General features: G+C 32.1%; 1 protein-coding gene and 1 long non-coding RNA gene across 3 annotated transcripts; one reads left to right on the top strand and one right to left on the bottom strand.

Annotated features, from left to right (window-relative positions):
* Nucleotides 1-14,767: 14,767 nt before the first annotated feature.
* On the bottom strand, nucleotides 14,768-21,688 carry LOC149546593 (uncharacterized). Of its 2 annotated transcripts, none has more exons than XR_016353749.1 (2): nucleotides 21,304-21,688; nucleotides 14,768-15,321 (listed from the first exon to the last, which is right to left on the bottom strand). It is a non-coding gene; the product is annotated as an uncharacterized LOC149546593 (long non-coding RNA). The 2 variants fall into 2 exon arrangements; XR_016353750.1 differs by lacking the exon at nucleotides 14,768-15,321 and adding an exon at nucleotides 19,030-19,470.
* LOC149546594 (uncharacterized) lies at nucleotides 17,016-17,947 on the top strand. Its single transcript, XM_089791283.1, has 2 exons — nucleotides 17,016-17,311; nucleotides 17,442-17,947. The coding sequence occupies exons 1-2, from the start codon at nucleotides 17,218-17,220 to the stop codon at nucleotides 17,702-17,704; spliced, it is 357 nt and encodes a 118-aa protein (XP_089647409.1). The 5' UTR covers nucleotides 17,016-17,217; the 3' UTR covers nucleotides 17,705-17,947.
* Nucleotides 21,689-26,205: the final 4,517 nt, after the last annotated feature.

Below are 26,205 nucleotides of genomic sequence, written 5' to 3' on the forward strand. Positions count from 1 at the left end.
GTGGTCGCAGTGTACCACCGTCACAGGCCCTGCAACCGCAGGGTCCTGCGTACTGGCAGATGTGTTATGAATATGTGTTTTATTAAAGAACGTTTTCCATATTCGATTTTTAATTAAAATTTTTGGCATTAATCGAATTTGTTAATTCGATTTTGTTTAATGGTAAAATAATTTATATATTTATATATGTATTTATATGTATATAGATATATATATATCTATATATATATATATATATATATATATATATATATATATATATATATATATATAAAAGTATGTATATAATATGTAAATATGATTATTTGTTTTATAATTGTAAAATTGATAATTGATTTATATCAAAGGCTCATGATTTAAATTAATTGTTTTATTAAGTATATTAAATATTGATTGTTAGATTGGTGGGGGACGTTTGGATTAAAATTATAATTAAAGAATGGATTTGTATTCATTCAAAATGTATAAATGTTCCTTCAAATTCTTTCTCTAAACTTGGAAACGTAAACCGAGACTTTTGCATTTAAATCCAAATTGTAAATTTAGCAAAACCAAAACATGTGTTTGCATTGTGTATTCTTTATGCTATTGTTTTGGGTTTTGGGTTGACTAGTGTTGACCAGTTATAGGACGTCTACCAGAGGCTTGGGAGTTATGTGATTGTGATGTCATGATGATGTTTAATCTCAATCTTTATAAACCCAACCATGGTTATGTGATGGAATACTCTATGTATTGTTTGTGATTACTAATTGTTATAGTTGAGATTCTTATGTATGAGACACTTGACTTAACCATTATTTTTTGTCATCGATCAGTTATCCTTGGTTATTTTTTAGTCGCCATGTTGGGACTATAATGTGGATTTATTCTTGATGATGTCATGATGTGACATGTTTGACTCAACCATTTTTGGAGTCTTCGATCAGTTTGATTGAGATGTATTTTGGTTATTGAGAACCATTGGATACTTTGATTATCAATGATACCTCAGTTGCCAATAGAGAGTTGTTGTGATCATGATTTTCTATGGATGTTTTCGCATGGAGATTTGATGCTTTTATGCATATTTGATGATTTTATTATGGATTATCTTTTGTGATTTTGAGATTTATGATTCCATGAGCATTAGGGTAGGATATCTGCATGTAGTGACAGGAAGTGGCTTGCAATGGGGGCCAGGGCCCTAAGAGGCTGGCAGGGTAACTCATTGTAAGTTGGATTAATAAGTGATAACATTCACACCTAATACTAACTGAATGAACCTAAAAAGATAAGTGTTTTGTTCTCGCCCATGCCTTGAGTGCTTGTACAGGCTAGGATGGGAGTAGTGAGATGCATAGTTTCGACCTTGCATTTCGTAGTATGCCTCGTCAGTATGAGAGGATACTAGTGGCCGCATGAGATCAGTATGGACCTGTGGAGTTTAGCTAACTGTCAGGGTAACTTGTACGTGATAATTATGATGACACTTTCTTGCTTGCATAGTAGGTTCCTTCATGTCATCATGTGCCTCTGGGGATTAGATGTCGATTTTTTGTTTGGAACCTTTGAGTTAGTATACTTTTAGGATTCCTAGACTTATAGAGATTCATGCTATGTGATTTTGATAGCCTGTTTGGGACTTGAGATTATCTCCTTAGCATGGTGGGAGTAGACCACTTAGGTACCACGCGGTCGGGTGGTAGTGTATTTTCCACTCTTATCATTTTGAGATTCATTGAGACATCGTGACTGATGCGTCCTTCATGATGGTGGATATGTATCCTTTTCATTGATGATTAGCATATGTTAGATGATGTTATCTTATGCTTTTATTTGCATGTTAGATTACTTTCTACATATGATGTTGTATATATTAGGAGTGACGTTCCTATTATGTTAGTATCGATGATCTCTTTGGTAATTTGGAATGTTACGCACGGAGGGATGGCTAGGATCCACGATGGTCTAATGATGCTATTAATGGTTGGGAGGAACTATGCACTTAGTTTATTATGTTTGATCTTTTTGATGGATGTATATTTCTTCTATGATGATGTATCATGTGATTATCTTTACTTTGATGTATCATGGATTAGAATAGGATGATGTACCTTATTTTATGTATGTGTATTCTTTGAGCTTGTCATACCCTGTGACATGTGCAGTGGATGATTGAGCAATTTGAAATGTAATGTATAAACATTGGACTTATCATTATTATTTCATGTGGATGTTGTACTAGATGGATTCATATATGTTAGATGTTTGTAGATGTAATTCAACGTTAAGGGATCTTTAAAGAATGTAATCTATTATGTATGTTATGTTTACTATCAGATGGAAATTGCTATTGCTTCCGTTATTGTTCATAAGTTATATGTGGTATTTACTTTCATGAAAAAAAAAAATGCTACCAAACTTAGTGATATTCTAGGTTAATTCTTTGGATCCCTTGGTGGGGCATTACAATAAAGATGTACAGAAATGAGGTACCCAAGTTGAACTAGGAGAACTTCTCTACATGGGAAAGTATGATGAAGACATACATTGCTAGAATTGGAGAACCAACAATATTCTACTTCGAAATTGAATATATAATAGTGCCTACACCTATGATAGCCCAACAAATAATGGAGAAACAAGAGCACAATCATGAAATGTTGGAGATTGCATTTGCCTTAAGCTATTCAAAGTTTGATGATATAAAGCACTACAATACTACAAAGATGGTGGGGCAAGATGGAAAAGATCCATGGAGGAAATAAGAATCTACTAAGAGCCAAATGATAAAGCTTGAGAGGAAATTTTGATGGCAAAAAGATGGTAGAAGGTGAGAACATTGCTCAATGTGTTCAAAGAACGAAATAAGTTGTGAATACTATCAAACGAGTTGAAGAAAAGATCAGTGATCAGCAAGGTACTAAGAGCCTTACTTCATATTTATGCTATTAGAGTGTCTGCATTATAAGATTTAAGATGTACTCCTAGTAATGACTTAACCTTGGATAGTCTGGTTCATATACTCGGTACTTTTGAATTGATAAATTTGTATAACTTAACTACCCATGTTGTTGAATCTCCTTTCAAGTCACAATTGGTTTTACATAAATCTAAGAAGAAGAAAGTATGAGTATATTGAGAGTGAATATTCTAAAGATGATCTTGAGGATCTTGAAGAATTAATTCCTAGGTGACTACCTAGAAGTAAAGGAAAATTCAAAGGTAAAATTCATATAATATATTTTTCATGCTATAAAGTTGGTCATATTGTTGTAAGATGTCTTAACAGGGATGAGAAGTATGAAAGGAGAAACAACAAGTTCAAAGGAAGAAGATAAGGAAGAGACAACAAGGGATAAAAAGACTACAAAGAAAAAGGTAAGATCAAATGTGATAATGATTATTAGGTTGAAGGACTTAACTACAATATATTGAGCATGACATAGTTGAATGGTTCAGGCTACAAAGTTGAATTTCATAATAAGGACAGAATCTACAATGGTTATAGTGAATTGATTTGAAGTGGAGATTGAACACAAGGTGATTTATTCTATCTAGATCTATATTATGAAATATTTTTATTCAAACAATGTGACGATATATGGTTATGTCATATGAGGCTATGTCATGTGATTTTTGACAATTTGGTGAGCATTAGTAATATGAAGAAAGTAAGAGGTTTACCAAGATTGAAGAAACTTGATAATGTGATGTGCAAATAATATCAATTGGGAAAAATGGAAAAGTCTAGTTTTAAGAGCAAGATTCATACTTTTGATGTTAGTTTGGAGCTAGTTCATAGTGGTCTTTATGGACCTATTCGATTGTAAATCTACTGGGGTGACAAATATGTTATTCTATTTGTTGATGATTACTATAGAATGATGATTTTGATGTTTCTTAGAGAAAAATATAATGCATTTCAAATGCTTAGGTAGTATTTGGCTTGAGTTGAAAAGGAAACAGATAAAATCTTGATGTGTTTAAGATCTAATAGAGGAGGTGAATTCATATCTGAGGAATTCAACATATTTTACAATTGTAGAAGAATCAAGAGACAAATGTCTACACTTAGAGCCCCTCCATAGAATGGCATAGTTGAAAGGAGGAAGAAATCAATCATAGAATGTGTTAGGACATGGGACATCCATGATGGAGAAGAATATTGCACCTAACTGTTGGAGAGTTCAGTTGTAAGCCAAGAAATGTACAAGTATCAAACCCTTTATACAATAGTATGTTTTATGCACCTAATATGAAATATTTCAAAATATTTAGAAGAAAATGTTATATGTTGAAAGATAATAGAAATGGAAAACTTAATGCAAAAAGTGATGAAGGTATGTTTCTAGGTTATTCCACTAAGAGAAAAACATATAAGGGCTTGAATTCTAACACTAAAAAAGTTATAGAAAGTAGAAATGTGAAGATTGATGAATATGGAGAAAAGAATGAAATTTAATGTAAGAAGGAACCTATAGATTTGAAAACATCCATATATATTGATGAAAGTGAAAAGACATGAGCCTACAAGATGAATCTGATAAAGAAGTGAAAAGACATGAGCCTTCATTAGAAAAGTATGTTGCAAGACATCATGCACTTGATCAAATAATTGGAGATAAATATTTAGGAGTTATGAAAAGAAAAGGATTAAGGAGTGATACATGCTTACTATGTGAATTTGAGACAAAATCAGTGAAGGATGCTTTGGATAATGAACACTAGATTCAAAAAAAATGAATGAAGAGATTGAGAAGATGTAGAAAAACAAAACATGGTCACTAGTACCTAAACGAAAGGAAAAGAATATTACTGGAATAAAGTGTGTACTCAAAAGCAAGTTTAATGAGAAACATGAAGTCATGGAAAAAAAAAGAAAGACTATTTTTTATGGGATATGTACAAGAAGAAGGTATTGACTATGGGGAGACATTTACCTTTTTGTAAACTTTCAAAGAGTGAGGACACTAATTGCATATGCTAATTACAAAGGATTTAAAGTATACCAAATGGATGAAAACTCTGCATTTCTTAATGGAATTCAGGAAGAAGAAGTCTACATTAAACAACCTAAAGGATTTATCAATAGAAAAAAATCATATGGTATGTAAGTTGTACAAAGATTTTATGGATTATAAAAATCCCTTAGAGAATGTTATGAAAGGTTTCACACATATTTGGTGAAGATTGGTTTTTCATGGACTAATGACAATGGAGATCTATTTTGAAAATAGAATCTAAAAAAGAAGTATTGTTAGATATGATATTTGTGGATGATATTATATTTGGAGGAAAGGTTGCGTTGTGTAAGTTATTTATAAATCAAATGAGGCAAGAGTTTAAGATGTCTATGTTTGGAGAGATCAAATTATTTATTGGATTGCAAGTGTATCGAATGAAGAATGCTATCTACATTACTCAATCAAAATATATGGAGATACTAAAAACTTTTGATATGGAAGACTCAAGATTAGCTGGGACACCCATGGGTACTGGACATAAACTTTCAAAAAATGATGATTCTACAAATGTGAAGGAAACCTTGTCTAGATCAATGATTGGAAAGTTGCAAGATGGTGGTCATAGCAGGCCAGATATAACAATGCCAATTTGGATTGTTTTTATATATTTTGAAAACCCTAAGGAGAAACACATGATGGATATAAAAATAATATTGAGACATCTAATTAAGGAATAGAGGATATGGATTATATTACAAGAATAATGACAAGTTTGAATTAAAAGTGTAGACTGATGCAAATTGGGCTAGAAATGTTGATGATTGGAAGAATAGAAAGTGATTGAGCTTTCTTTCTAGGAAAGAGAATAATTTCATGGACAAGCAAGAAAAAAAAAATTGCATCTCCCAATCTACTAGAAGCATAAGTATTCAGATCCTAAGATCTCATATATATATATATATATATACCTTAATACTAAACACAAAACAAAACACCATATGATCATTTTCCCCCTACCATTACAATCAAAATTGTAGAAATTAAATCATAAAAAAATTTCCTTACTTTCCCTCTATTATAATCAATGTCAAAGTATTTTCCCTTTCCTTATAGCCACATTACTTACTCGAAAAAGAAGAATCTTGCACAGTTTTTTTCTCATATATTTAACACTTGGATATTCCTATAACCTATTGATTACTAGCATAACTAATTCTTGGAACTAAAATCATTAATCACTTCCCACAGACATTTTATTCCATCTATTTTAAGTTTGCATCTTTTAATCTTTTTTCAAATGGTCCTTTTATAATGACATGCTTCCTCATTAAAATTCATATAATAGTCATGAAGATAAATTGCTACAACAATCTCCACATTGAATGACATATTTCATCACCTATCACCACTATTGATGTCAAACATTATAGAGTTCAATACATAATATATATAAGTGGTTTGCATCTATGCTCATCGTTGTATAGGAATTTTGATAGGGTATCAATCAATTAAGGGACTTGATGGTCGACTAGGTTTGAATAAAGTTGTAGGGAATCTTATATATATTACTATTGACTTTGCCTTCTATATGTAGTTTTTATAAAGGACTCAATTCTTATACCTTCTACCTAGTGGATGTTATCTCCTTCAATGATGTGAATCATATTCTTCCTAACATAGTAATCCGGCCTCCTTATGTATAGAATTTTATGTGTCAAATATTGTGCTTCTACCATGGGTGTCTATAACACATGCCCTCCACTTCCAAGAACGAGGTTTTTGGATACCTTCCCTTCAGTGATGTTGGAAAGATATAAATAAAGAATCATAGGATCTAAATCCTCTGATTTCGATAAGTTTTTTCATAAGCTCCTACCAATTTCTTATTTGTGATAGCACCAAGATAAACCCATTTGAAATCAAAACTATGTGATCACAACTTTGACATTTAAAACATTAAGTCATAGCTCTTCCTTTAGGAAATCCAAATTTGTGTTTAGAAATTTGAGAGCTACTATTATGCCACTCTTTGCTACATTTTTGTGCCAGTCACTAGTACAATTTTGTACCTGACTCTATTCTTTTTTAATCGCATCATAGTTGGATTGTCCTATATTTGAATTTCACCATTTTCACTGATAGTTTTGCACATATATCAGGCTTTGCATAAGGGATAAAATGAATCCCAATCATGTCGGTTTCTTATAGCAACTTGATTGTCTTGTTGTGCAATCAGGTGGCAATTCATTACACAATTAGGAGACCATCTCTATATATTCACTCAACAATGTAAATTGCAATTAAGCTTATAAATATGGACCCTACAAATTGTACCCACATTCCATCGAAAAAAATTCTTTCTTGCTTCCTCATTCAAGTGCCTTGATTGTTGTCGCAGGTGAATGCATATTGATTTGGATCATATCTGGAAAGTGACATTAACCAAATATTCAATGACTTGCATCTTCTTAACAATTTTTATCACAATTTCCATGTCAAAATTTATTGCCACCATGTTTATAGGTTATAATCCATGGGTTTCCTATCATTATCAATTTGTGGATCAAAGACTTGCTCATAGAATTGATCTATGTACCATATATAAGTTTCTCCTTACCTTTATCACATCTAAATTTGGCATGGCAACATCCATGTTCTTATATGAATATTCTTACAAGGCCCTCAAAGTGTAGTTCGAGTTCAATATTCCTTAGTTGGGGTCTTAGTGGGGTTCAATCCTCATAAGTGCCAATCTAAGAGGATGCCAAATAAGACCTCTATATCTTGTAGGTGAGTACACATATTTTAAGCTATATTTTACCTGCCAACATATATGACCTAATTTTTCTAATAAATAATGGATTTTGGTAATCTTTTGAAGCACTATAGGGAACATTATTAAACCATCATCTATATCAAGACACCAATCATTTCTCTCACTAACCAGAAGGTAAACAAAGAACAAACCCACCACTGACATATTATGAAGTTTGAAACTTGTACCCCTAACATGGTGAGCTATAATATGGATTTGAACATTGAATTTATGGTTTTAAATCATGGATTTTTAACCTTCAAACTTTTAACTTTTAACCTTGTGAATCTAAGTTCAAGTTCAACATGATCTTGGAAGACTACCACTTTACAAATTAGGGTTTACAAAAGCATAACTAGTAACAGAAGCCACAAGAAATTGAAATAATTTTAGAATTCCTTCCACAAGACTAGTTCTCAAAAGCTTGAAACTTGGGTGCTCAAAGCATACTCACAATGAGCGATAGCCAGTTTCGTATTTTGGAAAGCATATAAGTAAGAAAGGTTGATATTTGAAAGAAATAAGGTAGAAAGGAAATGATTTTGAATGCAAAATATGAAGTACTTAAAAGTGATAATGATGATATTTTTGAGATGTGAATGCTTATCAAAGATCAAAGTAGTGTGAATTTGTGATCAAGTTTTGAGAAGTGCAACAAAGGCAAAAATAGATATTGAAGATATCAGCAAATTGTGAAGATGTTTTTTTATCTACTCTTTGTATATCAAATTTTATTTTATATTGCATGTTTAGGGAGTTGGCTAATTTTGCATACTTTTTTATATTGTAAGAACAATTCCTAACAAGGTCTAACAAGGTTTAGTCCTATAACAAGGATCAAGACACTATAATAATGTATTAGACTCCTAAAAGGGTCAATATCTTTCACAAGATAATTTTGATTAATGGGTCATTTTGTGAGTACCACCCTCAATAGCATTTTATCTTTGCAAGGATTGCCCTACTTCACAAAATATGGTGTTATGTGTTGCATTTCTTTATGGTTATATTTATTGTTTAGCATAATTAGTTTAGTTTCATATATAAGTCATGCATTTGTTAATGATATCTAGTTATAGGCAAAAAAAAATTGAAATATTGTTTCATCTCCTCTCCCCCCACTCCCTGTATAGCTACCCAAAGAAGGCCTACCAACTTGTTCATAAGATCCCTATTGATATGGAAGAGTTGCAGAAGAACCTTGAAGAAGCTCTTAAGAAGATTGATATTCTTACTAAAGAAAGAGATACTTTGAAAGATAAGCACGAAGATGCAAAATACTACATTGAGAAGATGAATATATGATAGATTATCTTAAGTCCAAAAAAGATCCTAAGATGAAACTAAGGACAGTGATGAAGTTTCAAGACAAAAGAAAGAGAATGGGATCTTGAAGCATGAACTAAAGATCACCAATCGAAAGTTGACCTTAAAGGATAATGATAGTAAGATAGAGTCAAATCTAAAATATGTGAATGCATATCTAAGACCCAACCTTACCTAAGTGACATCCAAGATTGAGACTACAAAGTTTTAGTATACAAAATTTGAGAAATGTTATACTATTTTAAAAGAAGAATGAACTCAAACTAATAAGAATCTTATGAAGTTGTGTCCCAGAACTGAAAAATCTTGATAATCAGATCTTTGTACATAGACCACCTTATGACAAAAGTGGTCTTGGATATCTTGAAGAAAAGTTAGCTAAAATGTCTAAAGATATAAAATAATCAAATCCTATGATCCAACAACTTGATTATAAGGAACAAAATTAGAACAAGATTGAGTCAAATCAATCTAAAGATTTCCCTAAACAAGTTGATGAATTTGTGAAAGTTGATGTACCTAAAAAACCTAAAAAAGATGAATCTCCTAAAGAAGAGAGGAATTAATTAAAAGGTAAATGTTATGAATAAAATGAATTTGGACATATGAAAAGGGACTGTGTAAGTGAGTAATTTAAAAACATTCCTAGTTATTGTTATAATTGTCATGGTTAAGAGGTTTTGGTCATAGAGCAGTTAATTGTAAGAAGCCTAAAATTGATAATAGAAATAATAGTAAAATTTTAGAGGTACTAACCCTATAGCTAGTAGACCTATTGAGACACACATGATAAGAGATGGAAATTAGATTTTGTATATTCAATAACTTATTCCATATTTCTAGTAATTATTGATGACTAATTGGTCAATCAGGACCTAGATATGGAAATAATGTGATAGTTTGTCAGTTTTGTAACAATATGGAATAGACAGTAAGATTTTAATGAATGAATATGCCAAACAATATGAAGAATAATATTAGGAACCCTTATTGTAGAATAATTCAATGAATTATTTGTCAAATCCAAAGACCAATCAAGTTCACACATTGTAGTAGCAAATTATACACCAAAAAATAGATTGAAGTTAGTGGTAGTTGGTAACCAATCCCTGTCTATTTTAGCAACTTTTTAATAACCAAACAATAGTACTTACACAACTAATGCATAACTAAATTGGATATGATTGAAAGCAAGAAATCAATTTTTTTCAGTACCACATCATCGTGAAAGATTTAAAGGAGACCTGGGAGAAAAAGTAAAGCCAAAATTAGATTGTTCTAAAGAAGAATTGAAACATGCCCTAGTTTTACAAAATTGAGGTATTTATTTCTTGCAAAATCATAATTTAAAGTTTGAATTTGAAAGAATGGAGACCCCAATAGTATGTGATGTTAGTGAGAGAGCTACGTACAAGTTTACAAATCATTCCTACATCTCACTAGATGATGACCCATTGGAAGAATTTCCCAAGTACCATGAAATCCTTTATACATAGAGGACAGTCATGCATATATTTACTATAAATTTAGAACTATATGTGGCAATGACATACATACTTACATGAACTTGGTTTACAATAATGACTTATCTTTTAAGCAAGGGATTGAGAACTTGGAAGACCTAAACGTCACTAGGAACATGTTTTATACTGAGTTTGAAAACCATGAGTAGACTAGGATAATTCTAAGTTACATACAATAGGATATGTTTTATGTAGGTGACATACTAGTAATGATAGAAAACAATATGATTCAAATATTCGCTTGTTTGATCAATGAGGATGATGTTAAAATGTCAAGCAGTTGGTAGAGACATACCAGAAGACAATATTTGATTGAATAAATATGAAAGTAGACATGATGAAGGAAACTGATGTCAGACTAGTATGTAAGGTTATTGTTTACAATATGAACTATAGTTCAAGGTTAAATTATATACCTACTGGATTTATCCATGCATCCTACCTGGTGGTAGTTAAGAAAGAAAAAGTGAACAAGTGTGAAATATTAAAGCAACAGATATTCGATAATGTTGTTAGAATTAATAAGACAAGGAATGCAATATTTTGATTTGATTTTTTTATTACACATTTGTTCTTTCAAGCAATAAAGAAGTTCCCTTGTATACCACAATATAAGTGGAACTCAAATAGATGCACCATGGAATTGATTACTTATTACTATAGAAAACATTATCAAGATACAATGATAGAAGAAATAGCTAGGATAATGAAGAGCTTTCAAGATGTGATGAACTAGAGGTTTAGGATACCTCCATCCCTAGTTGAGAAGTACAAGAATGATATCTATTTATGGTTGAAACTAATGTAACTTGTGTAGGGCCCATTTGTTGTTGCACCAAAAGCCATGACTGTTACATAATTAACCACATGTGGGCAGGGGAGCGCGTCGCATCACCCAACAATCTCCCCCTCGACGCGCATACCAGGTGCTTACGCGGGTCGGGAAGGCACCGGGGAGATTTGAACCCATGACCAGGCCAAAACCAGGCTCTGATACCAATTGTAGGGCCCATTTGTCGTTGCACCAAAAGCCATGACTGTTAGTGAACATGGAACACCACATAATTAACCACTTGTGGGCAGGGGAGCGCGTCGCATCACCCAACAACTTGCATGGAAGTAGTTAAACTAAGGGTAAAATTTATTGACCCTATAGGGTATGAGATGACAGAGGAACTGATAAAAGGATATGAGAAGATCAATCTTGAATTAGAAAGAGAAAATAAGTGTCTTAGAAAGGGCACATATGAAGAAATAATTCAAAGAAGTTAACAATGAATTGTATAGAAATGACATCAAGAATAAAGTTTTGATTAAATAAAAACAGGTTTTGAAAGGACCCAAAACCTTGGACAAAGGGACTAGAAAGATATAACATTGAGAATCTTAAAACAACTATGGAGAACCACCCGATGAATTAGAGGGACACACTAAGGTTCCCAACAAGAGGGCAAACAACCCAAGAAATCACAAACCATCAAGATTTACATTTTGGTCCATTCTTTTGAGAACGTAAAGCCATATCAAAAGAAGGTTTGGAGAATTTTCCTTTTTTTCTTTTAACTAAAGCCCAACCATTCTCTACCTTCCTTGCATCTTTCTGCCAATCCCCACTAATCCCCAAAACCCCCACAGTAGAAGAGCTAGCAACAGTGATCTGGAAAGAGTCAGCAGCAGAACGGACAACTACAGAATTCTGACTCAAAGAAACCAAAGGGTCCAGAACCACAGAGCCAACAGGAGATGGATCATCAACAACACTTTGAGTCAAAACCATTGTAGGGACAACATGCGCATGATCGGAGACATCAACAATAAAGTTGACAAGAAGATTGACAACATATTAAAGGAATCTAGAATGAGCAAAGAAGATTTTATAGATGGTATGGGAATAGTAGCAAAAATAAAAGCAAGTGGATGATCAAAAATTCTCATTACTAATCCTTTAGCTATTGGGAGTGCAACAAAATGAGTGGTAGTTGTCGGACCATTCATGTAGATACCTAGTGCACCCTATGTAGCAGTATCATGAGTACAACCATAGTTTATTACACCAGCATAGCAAAAAGAGAAAGAATACGAAAACATAGTTAAATTTTAGACAACTACCCCTCCTAGAACCTAAAGGTTTACAAGGTTACTTGAAGTTAAACAAAAGCCAATTGAACCTCCTAGACATAAGAGTTAAACAAGTGGCCAGTAGACCAAAAAAGAAGAGGAAAACACAGAAAAATAATATAATTTCTTGAGTTAGAATCAGAAGAGGCTGAAAAGGAAGTATCAAAAGAAGAAGAGACGGGGAAAGGAAAAGAAAATGAAAATGAAAAACTAAAAGGTCCAACTGAAAGAAAGTAGTGGAAACCAAGAATAGAGACACTAAATTGTACAATCATAAATGATGGTTAGTGCAACTAGAAGAAGAATTTTAGGAACATGTGTAGTTCCCTAGAGGAAGAAAAGTATGTCAAGATGATGCATGTATGTGTATGAGATAATACACTCAATACCGGTAGAATTACAATAGTTTATAAAAAACAATGTTGGAAAGACAGAGTACAAAAAAATTAAGGAAAGGAGTATTTTTGGTAAGGAATTATTTTGTTTATCAATCTAATTAGTTAACTAATTACGGATGACACCCTAGATGTTAACCCTAAGTGAGAAAGAGTTAATTTTTTATTTTGGCAAGTGTGTGAGGTAATGAAGGCTGACAATTTAAAGAAATAAGTTATAAAGGAAAATATTTTGAATGCAAATATGAAATAATTGAAAGTGATAATGATGAAATGTTTGAGACACAAATTTTGATGAAAGGTATGAGTAGTGCAAATTTGTGATCAAGTTTTGTGAAGTGAAAAAATAGAAAAAATTAGATATTGAAGATATCAACAAATTGTGAAGCGATTTATGTATCTACTCTGAATTTCATTGTATATTGCATCTTTGGGAAATGGTTTCATCTTGTATAATTTTGTATATTTTATTAACTCCCAATAGTGTTGAGGCTTCTAATAGGGCCTAGTCTTCTAACAAGGATTGAGACACTATAAAGATGTAACAAACTCCTAACAACGTCAATATTTTTTATCAGATAATTTTGATTGGTGGATCATTTTGTGGGTGCCATCCTCATTGGGGCTTTCCCTCGGCCAACATTTGACTAAATCATATAGGGTAAAAAATCAAATGTTTTATAGTAAATTGATAAATTGTATATCCTCTCTTGAATAAGGTTGCTTCTCATGATATACTTAAATAGTAAGATCATTCAATGGCCTCAAGGATAATTCTCTATTGTCACTATAATATTGTGGTATGCCAATTATTACAAAGGTACTTATGTTATTCATTCAATAAATAAAATCTATCTCTTATATATTTATCTTGATGTGGGTAATGAAAGTAAAAAATATATATTGTTTTTAACTTTCATTTTATTATAGACCTAAACATCTACTACAACTAAGTCTAATAATGATTACAAAGAACTATTTATTATTTTTTCGAAACTAGATTTAACTTTATCAACAATTTCACCCACCAAGTGAGCTTCTAAAAAGTACTCAAATGATTCTCGCATCAATATCTCATTCCCAAACCATCAATGGATACAAACTAAAGATTGAATATCAATTGAAGTTAAGTGAAATTATTAGCCTACAATACATTATAGGCTGACAGTTAGTAAGAGTCTAGTGCCCTTGTTTATGTCTATGTATAGAAATAATAACTCACAATTTATCCCATCTAATTAAGTTACTAGAATAAAATTCTAATATAAGCAAGCCAAATTCAAATATATTCTAAGTGAGGGATTGAGGAAATCATGTAACACTTCAAATAATTTATTAATATTAATTCATCTTGAGAGAAACAACAAATTGTCAACTCCTTTGATAGCACTATGGGAAAAAATCAAATATGTCTACCATCTTACTCTAATTCTAGCTCTCTAATATAATTATCAATAACCTATCTCTCTTCAACAAATGAGAAGCCCTTGGCCTTTTATAGATATTTAATTATAATGAAGTTTCATAATCAATTGAAGAATAATGGATAAGATTGGTGCTTGTAAACCCTAATTAGAGTTGTCATAATGTATACTAATTACATGAAAGAAACACCCAATGGATTAGTAAGAAAATTATAAAGAAAATTATAATAGTTTATAAAACTAATTAGGAAATTATAGACTTGGCATGTTATGGCTGAGTGTGGTAAAAACAAGAATTTATTGATTTGTTAAAGTCAAATGGATTCCACCTCAACATTATTATCGATTATTTCATGATGTAAATTCATCTCAAGAAGATTAACATTATGGGGCCTTTGACTCTAAGAACATATTCCCAAATTTTCATCACCATTTGAAATTTTCCCCATATCTATTCTTGTCAATTTTCTCCTTCGAATAACTTGAAATTTCTTTTACTCTGAACTAAAACTTCTTGAAGGCATAAAGTCATTCATGTATCTTGTTCCTTTAAACTAACCTCATATTTTTACAAGAAATTTAAGTTGTTGACAAGATTTTCCACTTGTAGATTTATACATTTTCTCTTTGTCCATGTTAATTATCAATTGAACTTTAACTTAACTTTCAATCCTTTCTCTAATTTTGAGGGCTCAATCATGAGGTTGAAGCATTGATCTTAACAAATTGACATATTCTTCATGCCCTCATATATACTTCTTTCATATTCACCTTGCAAAACAAGGGTATAAAAGTATTAAGATTTGTAAAATTGATAAGTATAACAAAGTAGCGAACATATTAACATATGAAAGAACCATATGATAATTTATAGTAAGCCAGTCAAGAAAAATGAATTTTCTTGACTTTAAGATCAAATATTTCTTTGCACTATAAATTTTGGAATTGAATTATGCCAAAATATAAGAAATAAGTATGTTTTCTGCCGAGCAACTTGCCTAGAACTCATTCTCTCTTCACCCTAAATTATCTCTAATTTTTGTTTAAAAAGCATTTATTGCTTTCCAATTTGGTTTCCCTTCCGAATAATTTATTTTTTCTTCAATGCACTCTATTTTATTACACAAATTTTCTTCTCATTTTATGAAAAATTATGTGTTAATTGGAGAGAAATTCAGATAGCTCAATTTTATACTTATAGAGGTAAAAAAAGTTATTATTGGAAATTAGCCCCCTTTAAACAATATTTCTATTTATTCATGCCTTATCCAATCAATATAATAATAAACTATAGTATAAGAGATACTCTTATCCCCAAGGGATGGAGAATTGGGTCATCTATAAAGTAATTGTCTTGAATTGTGTTCAAACTTCATTCCTAACCCTCATATTATCTAATCAAACTCTATCAAATTTATCATTTTCTTCCTTGTTTAGACATGGATGATAATTATCATCTTTTCTTCCTTGTTTAGACATGGATGATAATTATCATCTATAAATTTTAATCATGCATTGTGGATTTTACCTTGTAGAGAGGATTGTCCTTAATATCTAGGGTATAAATTAGATTTCTTTAATGATTTAACTTCTTCAACTTTCCTTAATCCTCCAACATACCATTTTCCTTTTAACATTTTACCTCACATTTTTAGTTTATGATTTAGAGAAGAATTTCCAAATTTGAACTTGTCAGGCAAAGTTAAGTGGAAGCCTACGATTTAGTTATATTTTACATCCGTGTTTTAGTCGCTCTTTAATTGTTCAAAATGTCAGTCTAGTACTTGTCACCATCCTTATGTAATCCAAGGTCTCATCCACCACTTGGATCTAATGCAAATATATTTCTCCACTATAAGAGGAAAATGACATTATGGATTGAAGAGAGTAGGCACTTCCTAAATAAAACAAAAATTTCCCATCAAAATGTTGTGACAGTTTGAATATTTTTAATGGCATAATTTTAAGTGCTATGAGGAATGTTGCTACATGGTAGAATCCACTAATCTTGAATATATTTCTCCACACTAAGAGGAAAACAACATTATGAGAGGAAATCATACTCTTAGGATGATAAAATTTTCCACTATTTGACGATTTCTCCACAAATGTCTGTATTTTCATTTGAATCCTTCAATTAACATTCATTATAAGAGAAAATAAATCAAAATATAATCCCAAAATATTAGATTAAAAATAATATTGTAACCTAGACCTTTCTTCAAAATGCTTGAGAGCATAATTTCAATTAACATTCATTATAAGAGAAAACAAATCAAAATATAATCCCAAAATATTAGATTAAAAATAATATTGTAACCTAGACCTTTCTTCAAAATGCTTGAGAGCATAATTTTAAGCACTAGGAGGAATTTTCCGACATGGTAGAAACCACTAATCTTGAATAAATTTCCACATTTTGTCATAAGTTCAACACTTCGTCACAAAACTTAAAGATGGTCTTTAACATTAAAACATCGAGAATATCAATTCTATAAATTGAAGAGAGTAGGCACTTACCAAATAAGATGGTCTTTAACATTGTTTGTTTGCTACGTCGTATAAAGCACAGATTTCGGTCTCCCAAGCTTTATTCTTAATTCATCCTTTCAAAAAATTCTCTCTTCTAGCCGCTACACAACCATCCATCTGTAACTCAAGACAAAAATGGCAATTCGTGGCAGAGGATATCTGTTTCTTTTCACTGTCGGATTGGCAATCGTGGTGGCAACAGGATTTGGCCTCGCCGGACTCAACGATGGTATGCTCCAAATCTCTTATATGTTTCTTTCGGATCTTTCGGATCTTTCTCAATGCAGCATTTAGCTGTTTTTTTCAACGAGTCTCCAAATTAGTCTTTATGGTTTCCTAATTCTTCCTCTTTTCACCAGGATCTAAATACCTCACAGAGGTAACTCCGGCGCCCATCTCCTCAAACTTGACAACAATTTGGGAGCAGTTTCGAGTTTCTTGTTGTGATATGACGGGAATGTCGCAAAGCGAGCTGGTCTTCCTCGCGTTTCTTTTTCGCTCACTCCTGTTTCAAGACGTTCTCTATGCTATCCTCGTGCTCCTTATCTTTCTTCTCTCACTGGTTATTGTGCTAATTTTCGTTCTTCTCCCTTTTGTTCTCCGTCATCTATTGTCCAAGTAATGAGAAGTTTACCATTTTCTTCTGGTATTTTTCTAAGTTAAGTTGGATGACGGCAAACTTTCATAATTCTTCGTTTCGGAAAGATTAATCACGGCATAATTTGCCCTAAAATGATGCTGGACTAATTTGTTTGTGGAGAAGAATATGGGTTCTTGATTGGGAAATGTTAATTCACTACAGTTTTCTGCAGCATGATTTGAGAAATATTAATTCAGAGGGTTTTGTGACCTCAAAGGTTTTCTACGTTTTTCAGGAATCAATGTGAATTCGTCCCTGCCTTTTCATCTTTTGTTCCATCAAATAATTTTGCTGAGCTCGATTTTGAGTTCGATCAAATAAACTCGTTTTCCAATCTTTCAAAAAGCATGCTAAGCTTTCAGATTCCTAACTTGTGTTTAATAATTTTATAGAATTTGTTCCATGTTTAAATTAGTTCTTTTGTGTAGGAGCATAATTTTTGCTGAAGTCTGTGGCACAGACGTTCATCTAATCAGACTCCTGTTTATTTGTAGTGCATTTCAATTTGTATTGTTAATTATTTTATAATTTCTGTCGCATTATCCGGCTATGCTCACTCTAGTATTTTATAATTTTGACAGAGGCGTCGTAATTTTGACTTGTTCTTGATTGAAAATAAATCCAAATAGTGTTTATCCAAGTCTTTTTCTATTTCTACTCCGAATGTTTCCATTCTACAAAACTTAAAACAAATCTTTCCATCATTTTTTCTTCTCTGCAGTCTGAATCTTTCCGCAGTGAAACCATTCGACAAATATTATCTGTATATTTCGTTGTACATAGTGAACATTTTATACAAATCCTTCCTGTAAATTTTATGTATATTGTTCAAATCTTCGCATATTTAAAAACCCTTAAACAGCCCTCTAAATACTCAACAATCTAAAAATTCTTTCAATTCTCCAGAAATTAAATTAAGCACAACTTTCCTCTGTAACCTTCAAATCTTTTCGATTTCGACATTTAAACAAACATTTCCATCTATACATCTCAAATCTTTCAATCCTATATTTACCTGTGCAGCCGAATTTGAAGAAAAAAAAATCCATAAGTTAAATGGATTTGCGTCCTAGGATTCCATGCTTCCTAAGACCTTCAAAGATTGCATACAAATAAACATTGAACAAAATAATCACACCAGATGTTGTTGCAATTCTCTGGATATTATTTGGCATTCCTGTTTTTATTGTTGTTTCAGTGTTTCTCTTTTTCCTCTCTTGTTTTCGTATTTATGGCTGTAAATAGGATTTGCAAGCTTACTGATTTTTAAAGCAGTGATATGTACAGTTACTGGTTTTGCAAATCGGTTTTAAAAATTTTGTTTCATGATGTTGTTGCATTATCATCTCAAACAATGTAAATGAAAGTAGTTGTTATCAACTCCTTCCCCTCGTAGTTTTGCCTTGTTCTTGAATGAAACCAAGAGTCTATAATTGATTTTACCGAGCTCGAATTTCTCTGTGAACCCATTGTTACAGTACTAATAATATCACACTAGGCTATCATTACTTGATAACCTAAAATTTAAAAAATAGAATAAAGCTAAGAGAGTATAGCGAAATACAAGCAAATGAAAATCTAGGATGTATAGGTAAAACAAATGTGGCCTTAATGTATAGGATAACCTAAAAGTTTCAAAATGAGCAACATATAAATAGAGAATCACAGTGGACTAAGTAGAATGCGTCTGAGAATCACTTCATTGTAGTCGCCCAGCTCCCAAATAATGTTTTCCAGAAAGATAATATCTGCTGAGGTCAAGTGACAACAGGTGGATCAACTAAGTCTGCATAAATTTAAATCCATGAATATATCTCTGCCATGAAATGCTTAACTATTAATGAAACATGAAGTCATTGCTACAGTACTAATATCATGCTAGGCTATCATTACCTGATAACCTAAAATTAAAAGAATAGAATAAAGCTAAGAGAATATAGTGAGAAAAAGAAGCAAATGAAAAACTAGGATGTATAGGTAAAACCAGAGAGTTCTATTTCCCATAGGAAACTATAACATCTCAAAGATTAAAGGAACCGTCATTAATTGGAGCAATTGTGAAGTAGAAATCACCACATAGCTAAAAAAAATGAAGGTCCTAATGAAGAGCTCACTTGAATCTTGTATATTGACAGAATCAGCAGTTGATAGGTAGCTATTTGTATTTTCAGATGTAAATGAGTTTGTGTTTGAAGAAGCATTCCAGTGTTTTTATTAGCAACCTATCTTGGTGAAGATGGGTCTCAAATGGCATTTGGCATGATATATTTTTATTAGCGATGTATCTTGTTTCTATGAGAAATCGTTATGTTTTTGTTGGATTCAGGATGCTTGATTAATGTTTCTTGATTCTATTTAGAATTATCTATAGATACCATAAAAGGCCAATAGGTATATACTTCGCAAATGCAGTAGTTTTGTAATACACTGCTCCTACTCTATGTCAATTTTATTAGAAAAATGATCATGACGTGTGTTAATGGTATTTAGAAGCACAAATCAGCAAAAATAGGGACATAGGTATCAGAAGTGATATCTGTTGGAAGTGAATGCTAATGCTATTCTGAGAGGGGTGGAAGTGAATGCTAATGCTATTCTGAGAGGGATTGAATCAGAATTGTAGAATTTTATCTGATTAAAATCACTTTTATGGAAAATTAAAAAGCAAATATAACATTCATTGCAAGATAAATGATCATGAACTGAAACCAAGCAACAGAAGAAAAGACCATAACTCAAAATAGAGATACACAAGATTTGTGTTGAGTGGGAAACCCTCGAAAGCCTTTTGGTTTCATCATTGGGAGAAAAACCACTCCATTTGAAAAGATCATAACTCAGAATAGAGATACACAAGATTTGTGCTGAGTGGGAAACCCTCGAAAGCCTTTTGGTTTCGTCATTGGGAGAAAAACCACTCCATTTGAACCTGCCATCTTTATTGAATAATCTTTATTGAATAATATATATCTCTGTTACAATCAGCAGCTACAACTGCTTGGGCTACAACCCCTCTTCTTACAAACAATTGGGCAAAGTTGAATACATATATATCTGTATGCTTCTATGGTACACACACCTAGATATGCAACCAACCTAAATGATTTTCTTTCAATAATTGTCATAACATTCTCCACAATCTCAACTCTATTTTTATTACCACACCCTTATCTTCTTTCATACATGGAGGTGCTCTAAAATATAGCATTCAATGTTTTACAATTTTACAAAAATAGTTTAGACAGTTCATAAAACTGGCTTCCTTTTTATTGTTTTAACATTCATGTCGTGAAAGATTCGATTCCTTCATTCAGTGCTGTTATATCTTAAACATTTTCACCAATTTCCTTTCTTCATAAGTATCAACAGTTATATGGTTAAAGGAAAGCAGATTTTAACCATATAAAACTTTCATGTTAGAATTCATAAACTGAAATATTTTCATTAGAAAAAATATAACACTGTCTTCATAGGAAGACTTTTTCAAACGCCATGTATTGATTCCTGAAGCAAAGATTCTCCTACAGTAGAGCACTTTTCCTCTTTCTTTCTCAAGAAAAGATGTGAGAAACATTGCATACCTGAGTTGTGCAAAAGGAATAAAATTCTCTTTGCTCATTTGCATTTAAAACTTCCACAATTTGTATGCTAAAGCCAAAACCTTCATAATACTATTGAAAGAATCAGCAGCAAAAGCTTTACAACATATTGAAAACCCATAACCTGATTTGCTGAAGAGATCTTGAGGAGCTGTGAATAAACATTCATGGCGACCGCTTGCTATGATTAGGGTAAAATAAAAAACGTAAAGCTGCAAAAGTTTTCCTCTTTAAAAAAACCCCAAAAACATAGTTTATACTCCTTTGAAGTCCGCCACACAAACACCACACGTGGACGTTGCTCAACAATGACTCGGATAACAAAGTTTAACTTTACTTGACTGTTAACACGGCACATAGTATTTAATTAGTATTTAATTTGTAAGAAATGACCACAAAAAGCCATCTTTACGATCAAAAAACACCACCTAACCTCAGTTTGTAGGGATCTCTATGAGGATCATTTAATGTCACAAATTTATGTGCATGGGGGGTAGCGGTTTGCATTTCTAATTAGAATGAATCGAATCTACGAATTATATGTCATTGGGAATAATGCGGCATTACACAAGTACATTAACTAGTTCATATATTTTATATATATATATAAAGGTCTATAGATGTTCTTGAGGCGTTTATTTTCATAATCTTATAATTTTCATCATCACATATTTACTTCCATTTCCTCTATGCAATTTTCACGATTTTAATTATAATTATATTTAGTCTATTTCTATTTTATTTTTCTGACATGTAAATGAACATCAATTTTTTTCAAAATGAAAAATGTTTACATTGAAAATTGCTACCACTATAGAAAGCCCCTCAGCTTAATTATGGTGTTGTATCTATCTATGTTAATTTTGATAATGTTAAACTATTCACACAATTGTCATCTACCATTATATTAACCCCAATCCCAAATCAAAATCTAACTTACTAAGTTATTCGATAAACTAACAACTAACCTCCTAATTAATATTTACTAATCCATTTACACTAACCACTAACTAAATTATTTATCTCTTACTAATATCAATTACTAACTAATTTCATTTGCTTACATACTAATTACATAATACCAACTAACCTAGTAAGTTTATTAACCTTCCATTATGTTACACTATACAACTAACATCCAAACATTCTAATTTATTAATTTTACTAGCTACCTTTTATTTCATTATCTTCTAACTAAATTTGCTAACGTTATTTGTTATCTAATGATCACTACCTACTAATCAACCAACTTAATCACTAATTGTATGATACCTTGTATATTATACAATGCTATAATCCGTATTTACAAAATATAAAATGTTTATTTAATATTTAAATATAATAAAATATTTTTTAATGTATGGCATTTAGTAAATATTTTACTCAATATGCACTAAATAACATATAATAAGTATGTTATTTTACATATGTCATAATTATATTGATATATTTAGTAATTGGCACATATAATTAACTATAGAAATTTCCATGTATATATGTATAACTTGTTAACTAGATAACCACTATCTAAGAGATAATCCTAGATTTTTAACTACTTGCCAACCCAACATTACTAATAATTAATAATATTACTATTACTTAACATCACTAACAATTATGACTAATACAATTACTTACTAACTTACATACTAACATACCCATAATCCTAACTAACTACCCCATGTGACTCCTTAACTCTCATCCATATTCCCTAATCTCCTTCTACCCATCATGCCTTGTGTGGCACTTTCCCACACGCTACTTACCCTAACATCGTCCTAGCTCCAAGTAATCTCCCTTCCCCATATTCCAAATGCTCCTTTTCATTAAATTTCTATTGTCATCCTTATCTCTCCTTTTACGTGGCCTTGCTAACAAACTCATTGTGTAGCCCACCTCGCATTACCTTCTCTCCTCCTAACTCTACTTTCTAATTCACCTATAGCTTAACCACCCCCCATGGTGCTTTGTAGACTTGACCCATCAAGGACATGTGAATGGAGGGCAGCGACTATCTGGCCACAAAATCTATTGTGGTTGGATGCCCCATGCCACATGCCACCATACATGATCTGAATCATGATTCTAGATTACAATACCTAGTGTGACAATTGGGGTATTGTTAATTCTGATGCGAATAGAAAAATTTTAGTGCACAGGATTATGCAAGCCAAAAGTAGTTCATTTCATTCAAAACTCAAGTTTATACAATGTTTGATGAATAAGAAAGGCCACCAACATCTTGTTCTTTGCATAAGAAAACTCAAGTTTAGTACACAAGAATAAGAAGTCTCAATATTCCATCCTTTTTCTTTGCAAGTACAATTGGGCTACCACGAGGAGATGCAGTTGGGAAAATATGCCCATTCTGAATCAATTCTTGTGTTTTCCTTTTAACCTTGTCATTTTCTAACACAGATCTCCTATATACTGGCTCATTAGGTAATGGTGTTCCCATAATCAAATCGGTAGAATGTCTAACTTGGTAGTGTGAGGGTATTCCTACTGGCAACTCAAACACGTTTTGATGTTTAAAAAAAAAAAATTCATTGTTCTTTAGTGTTTTGTTATGATGGACATGGTGGTATGAGAATTATATACTAGGTTATTTTCTCTTCCTCAGAACAAATCATTAATAACACAAATATACTAGTCGCAAGCTAGTCCAAGGAATTCAACATTTGGTGAGAAAACCTCATTTAAAGTATAGGTAAATTTTGGTATCCCAACTTTTCAAGGGAAAATTGATGCATAATTTTATGATACATTACTCTTCCATTTCAATGCATCTAAATGCATATTAATGAAACTAAAATACAAACATTTATGATCATCTCCCATGTTCTTCATCTCTTCCATGAAATCACACTTCACAATAATGTACATGAGAAGGTGATCTCATCTTTACAACTATAATACATGACAACATAGGAGGATAAATCTTCATTTGAAGACATCACATAATTACAAGGTTCTTCCTCATGCTACTACATTGCATTGAGCAATCTGAGCTTTTCACATTGATCAATTGAGCACAACATCTAAAAATACATAAAAAGGGAAAAAACAAACGAGAACCATGGAGACTCTCCTCCTAACCATAGGCCTCCTCAGAGACTATCCCCAAGAAAGTGGAAACAAGGCTCGAATGGGATACAACATACAATCTTGTAAATGCATAAACACCACAATGCATCACTTGAACATTCCCAACCCAAGGTTTTGTTAGAATATATAGTCCACCAATATAACTATGAGGCTGGGGGCGGGGGGGGGGGGTGATGTTAGTTTTGTTAGAATATACAATCCACCAATATAACCAGATAAATTAACTAGGGAAACCCTTGATTAGAGGGAAAACCCCAATGGGGATGGTACCTACAAGATGATGTACTAATATAAATATTCTTTGTTAGAGGATGAATCATGTTAGGAGTCTATAACAACATTTAGTGCATATTGGTCCTTGTTAGGAGATTTTGAATCCCTATTAGGAGATTCCAACCCTATTAGGAATTGTGTCAACCCTATTAGGAGTTGTGGAAGATAGTTGGATCCACTTCCCAAATAGCTTCAAGGGCAAGATCAATGAACCAACTATCCAAATAATCTCTGCATTATTCCTTGCATAATAATAGAAATGAATAGTACTGCTCCTTCCTCTTTCTGTCTTGTAACTAAAATTCTACTCCTTCTGATCTTGTAACTAGATTACAAAAATTGCATCTAATAATCCCTTGGATTTCTTACTTGCATTTAGTAAACACTCTGCTCCTTTTCACACTTTGCACTCAATACAATACTTGATACCTTTTACAAACAAGGAAAACATCTTTCCTTTATACCATATATTCAAAATAATTCCTTAAGTTAGCCTTGAGGCTTTCCCAATTAATTATTATAATATAATTAATTGATTTACAATTATAGTATCACTATTGAATCATAGTATATACAAAACTTTGCATGTGCAACTTCAGGACCTAGGAGTTTGTTGACATCACCATCAGAGTGTCCTCTATTACTGGTTGACTGTGCATCAACATATTAGATCATTATCAAAGGATATAATGCAAATGTTAGAAACCACTTCTGAGATACTCTGTCTCTATACTTATCTTTGTAAATCAGGCACAACTTTCAAACATCTTCAACTTATGTGTTGTGCATTTAACTTTCAAATCAAGACACTATATTGAACATGTCCTTGAATGTGCATCACCCAACAATCAAACATTATCTATACAACTAAGATCTTTGTCTTCTACTCTGTCAATCTTCACAAACTTACTACTATGTTGACATCAATGACAAACATAGTTATGAATGCAACATGTCAATACTCTCCAATGCTTAGGATACTCCACCAAAGTAGTATCATTAACATTCATGCTAACAATCTACCACTTTGGAATTGATGGAAACATAGATGAAAAATATCTAAGTTCCAAGAATACCAGATAGTACTATATTGTTTTTGTTCTCATCTTCTCAAATTCTCTTCATTAATCAAATCTAAAATCTTTAGGAATACTGCTTTATTTTTCTTCTTCTTTAGGATTGGCAATAGTTGTTCACACTAAGCAACTCGTAATACATCAGAATTCCTCATGTTGCATATCTCCCCCATAGAGATATTCCTCCTTCTTTCTTTACATGAATCTTTCTAAATCTACCTAATAGAGTAGCTCAACTTCCATGCCTTCTCCCCATACATGCTTAGGAGATTTTTTTCATGCATATTCTCCCCCATTGTCATCAATGAAAAAAGGCATCGGTATGTCAATTTATTGATCTAAGTATTTAACCAACTCAAGCGTCCAAAGACATTATTCAAGACCAAATACCAACATTCCTTAATGACTCAGCTCATCACAAATACTC

The sequence above is a fragment of the Cupressus sempervirens genome, chromosome 7, assembly GCF_028749045.1.
Source record: "Cupressus sempervirens isolate cs-2001-9-10 chromosome 7, ASM2874904v1, whole genome shotgun sequence".
NCBI lineage: Eukaryota > Viridiplantae > Streptophyta > Pinopsida > Cupressales > Cupressaceae > Cupressus > Cupressus sempervirens.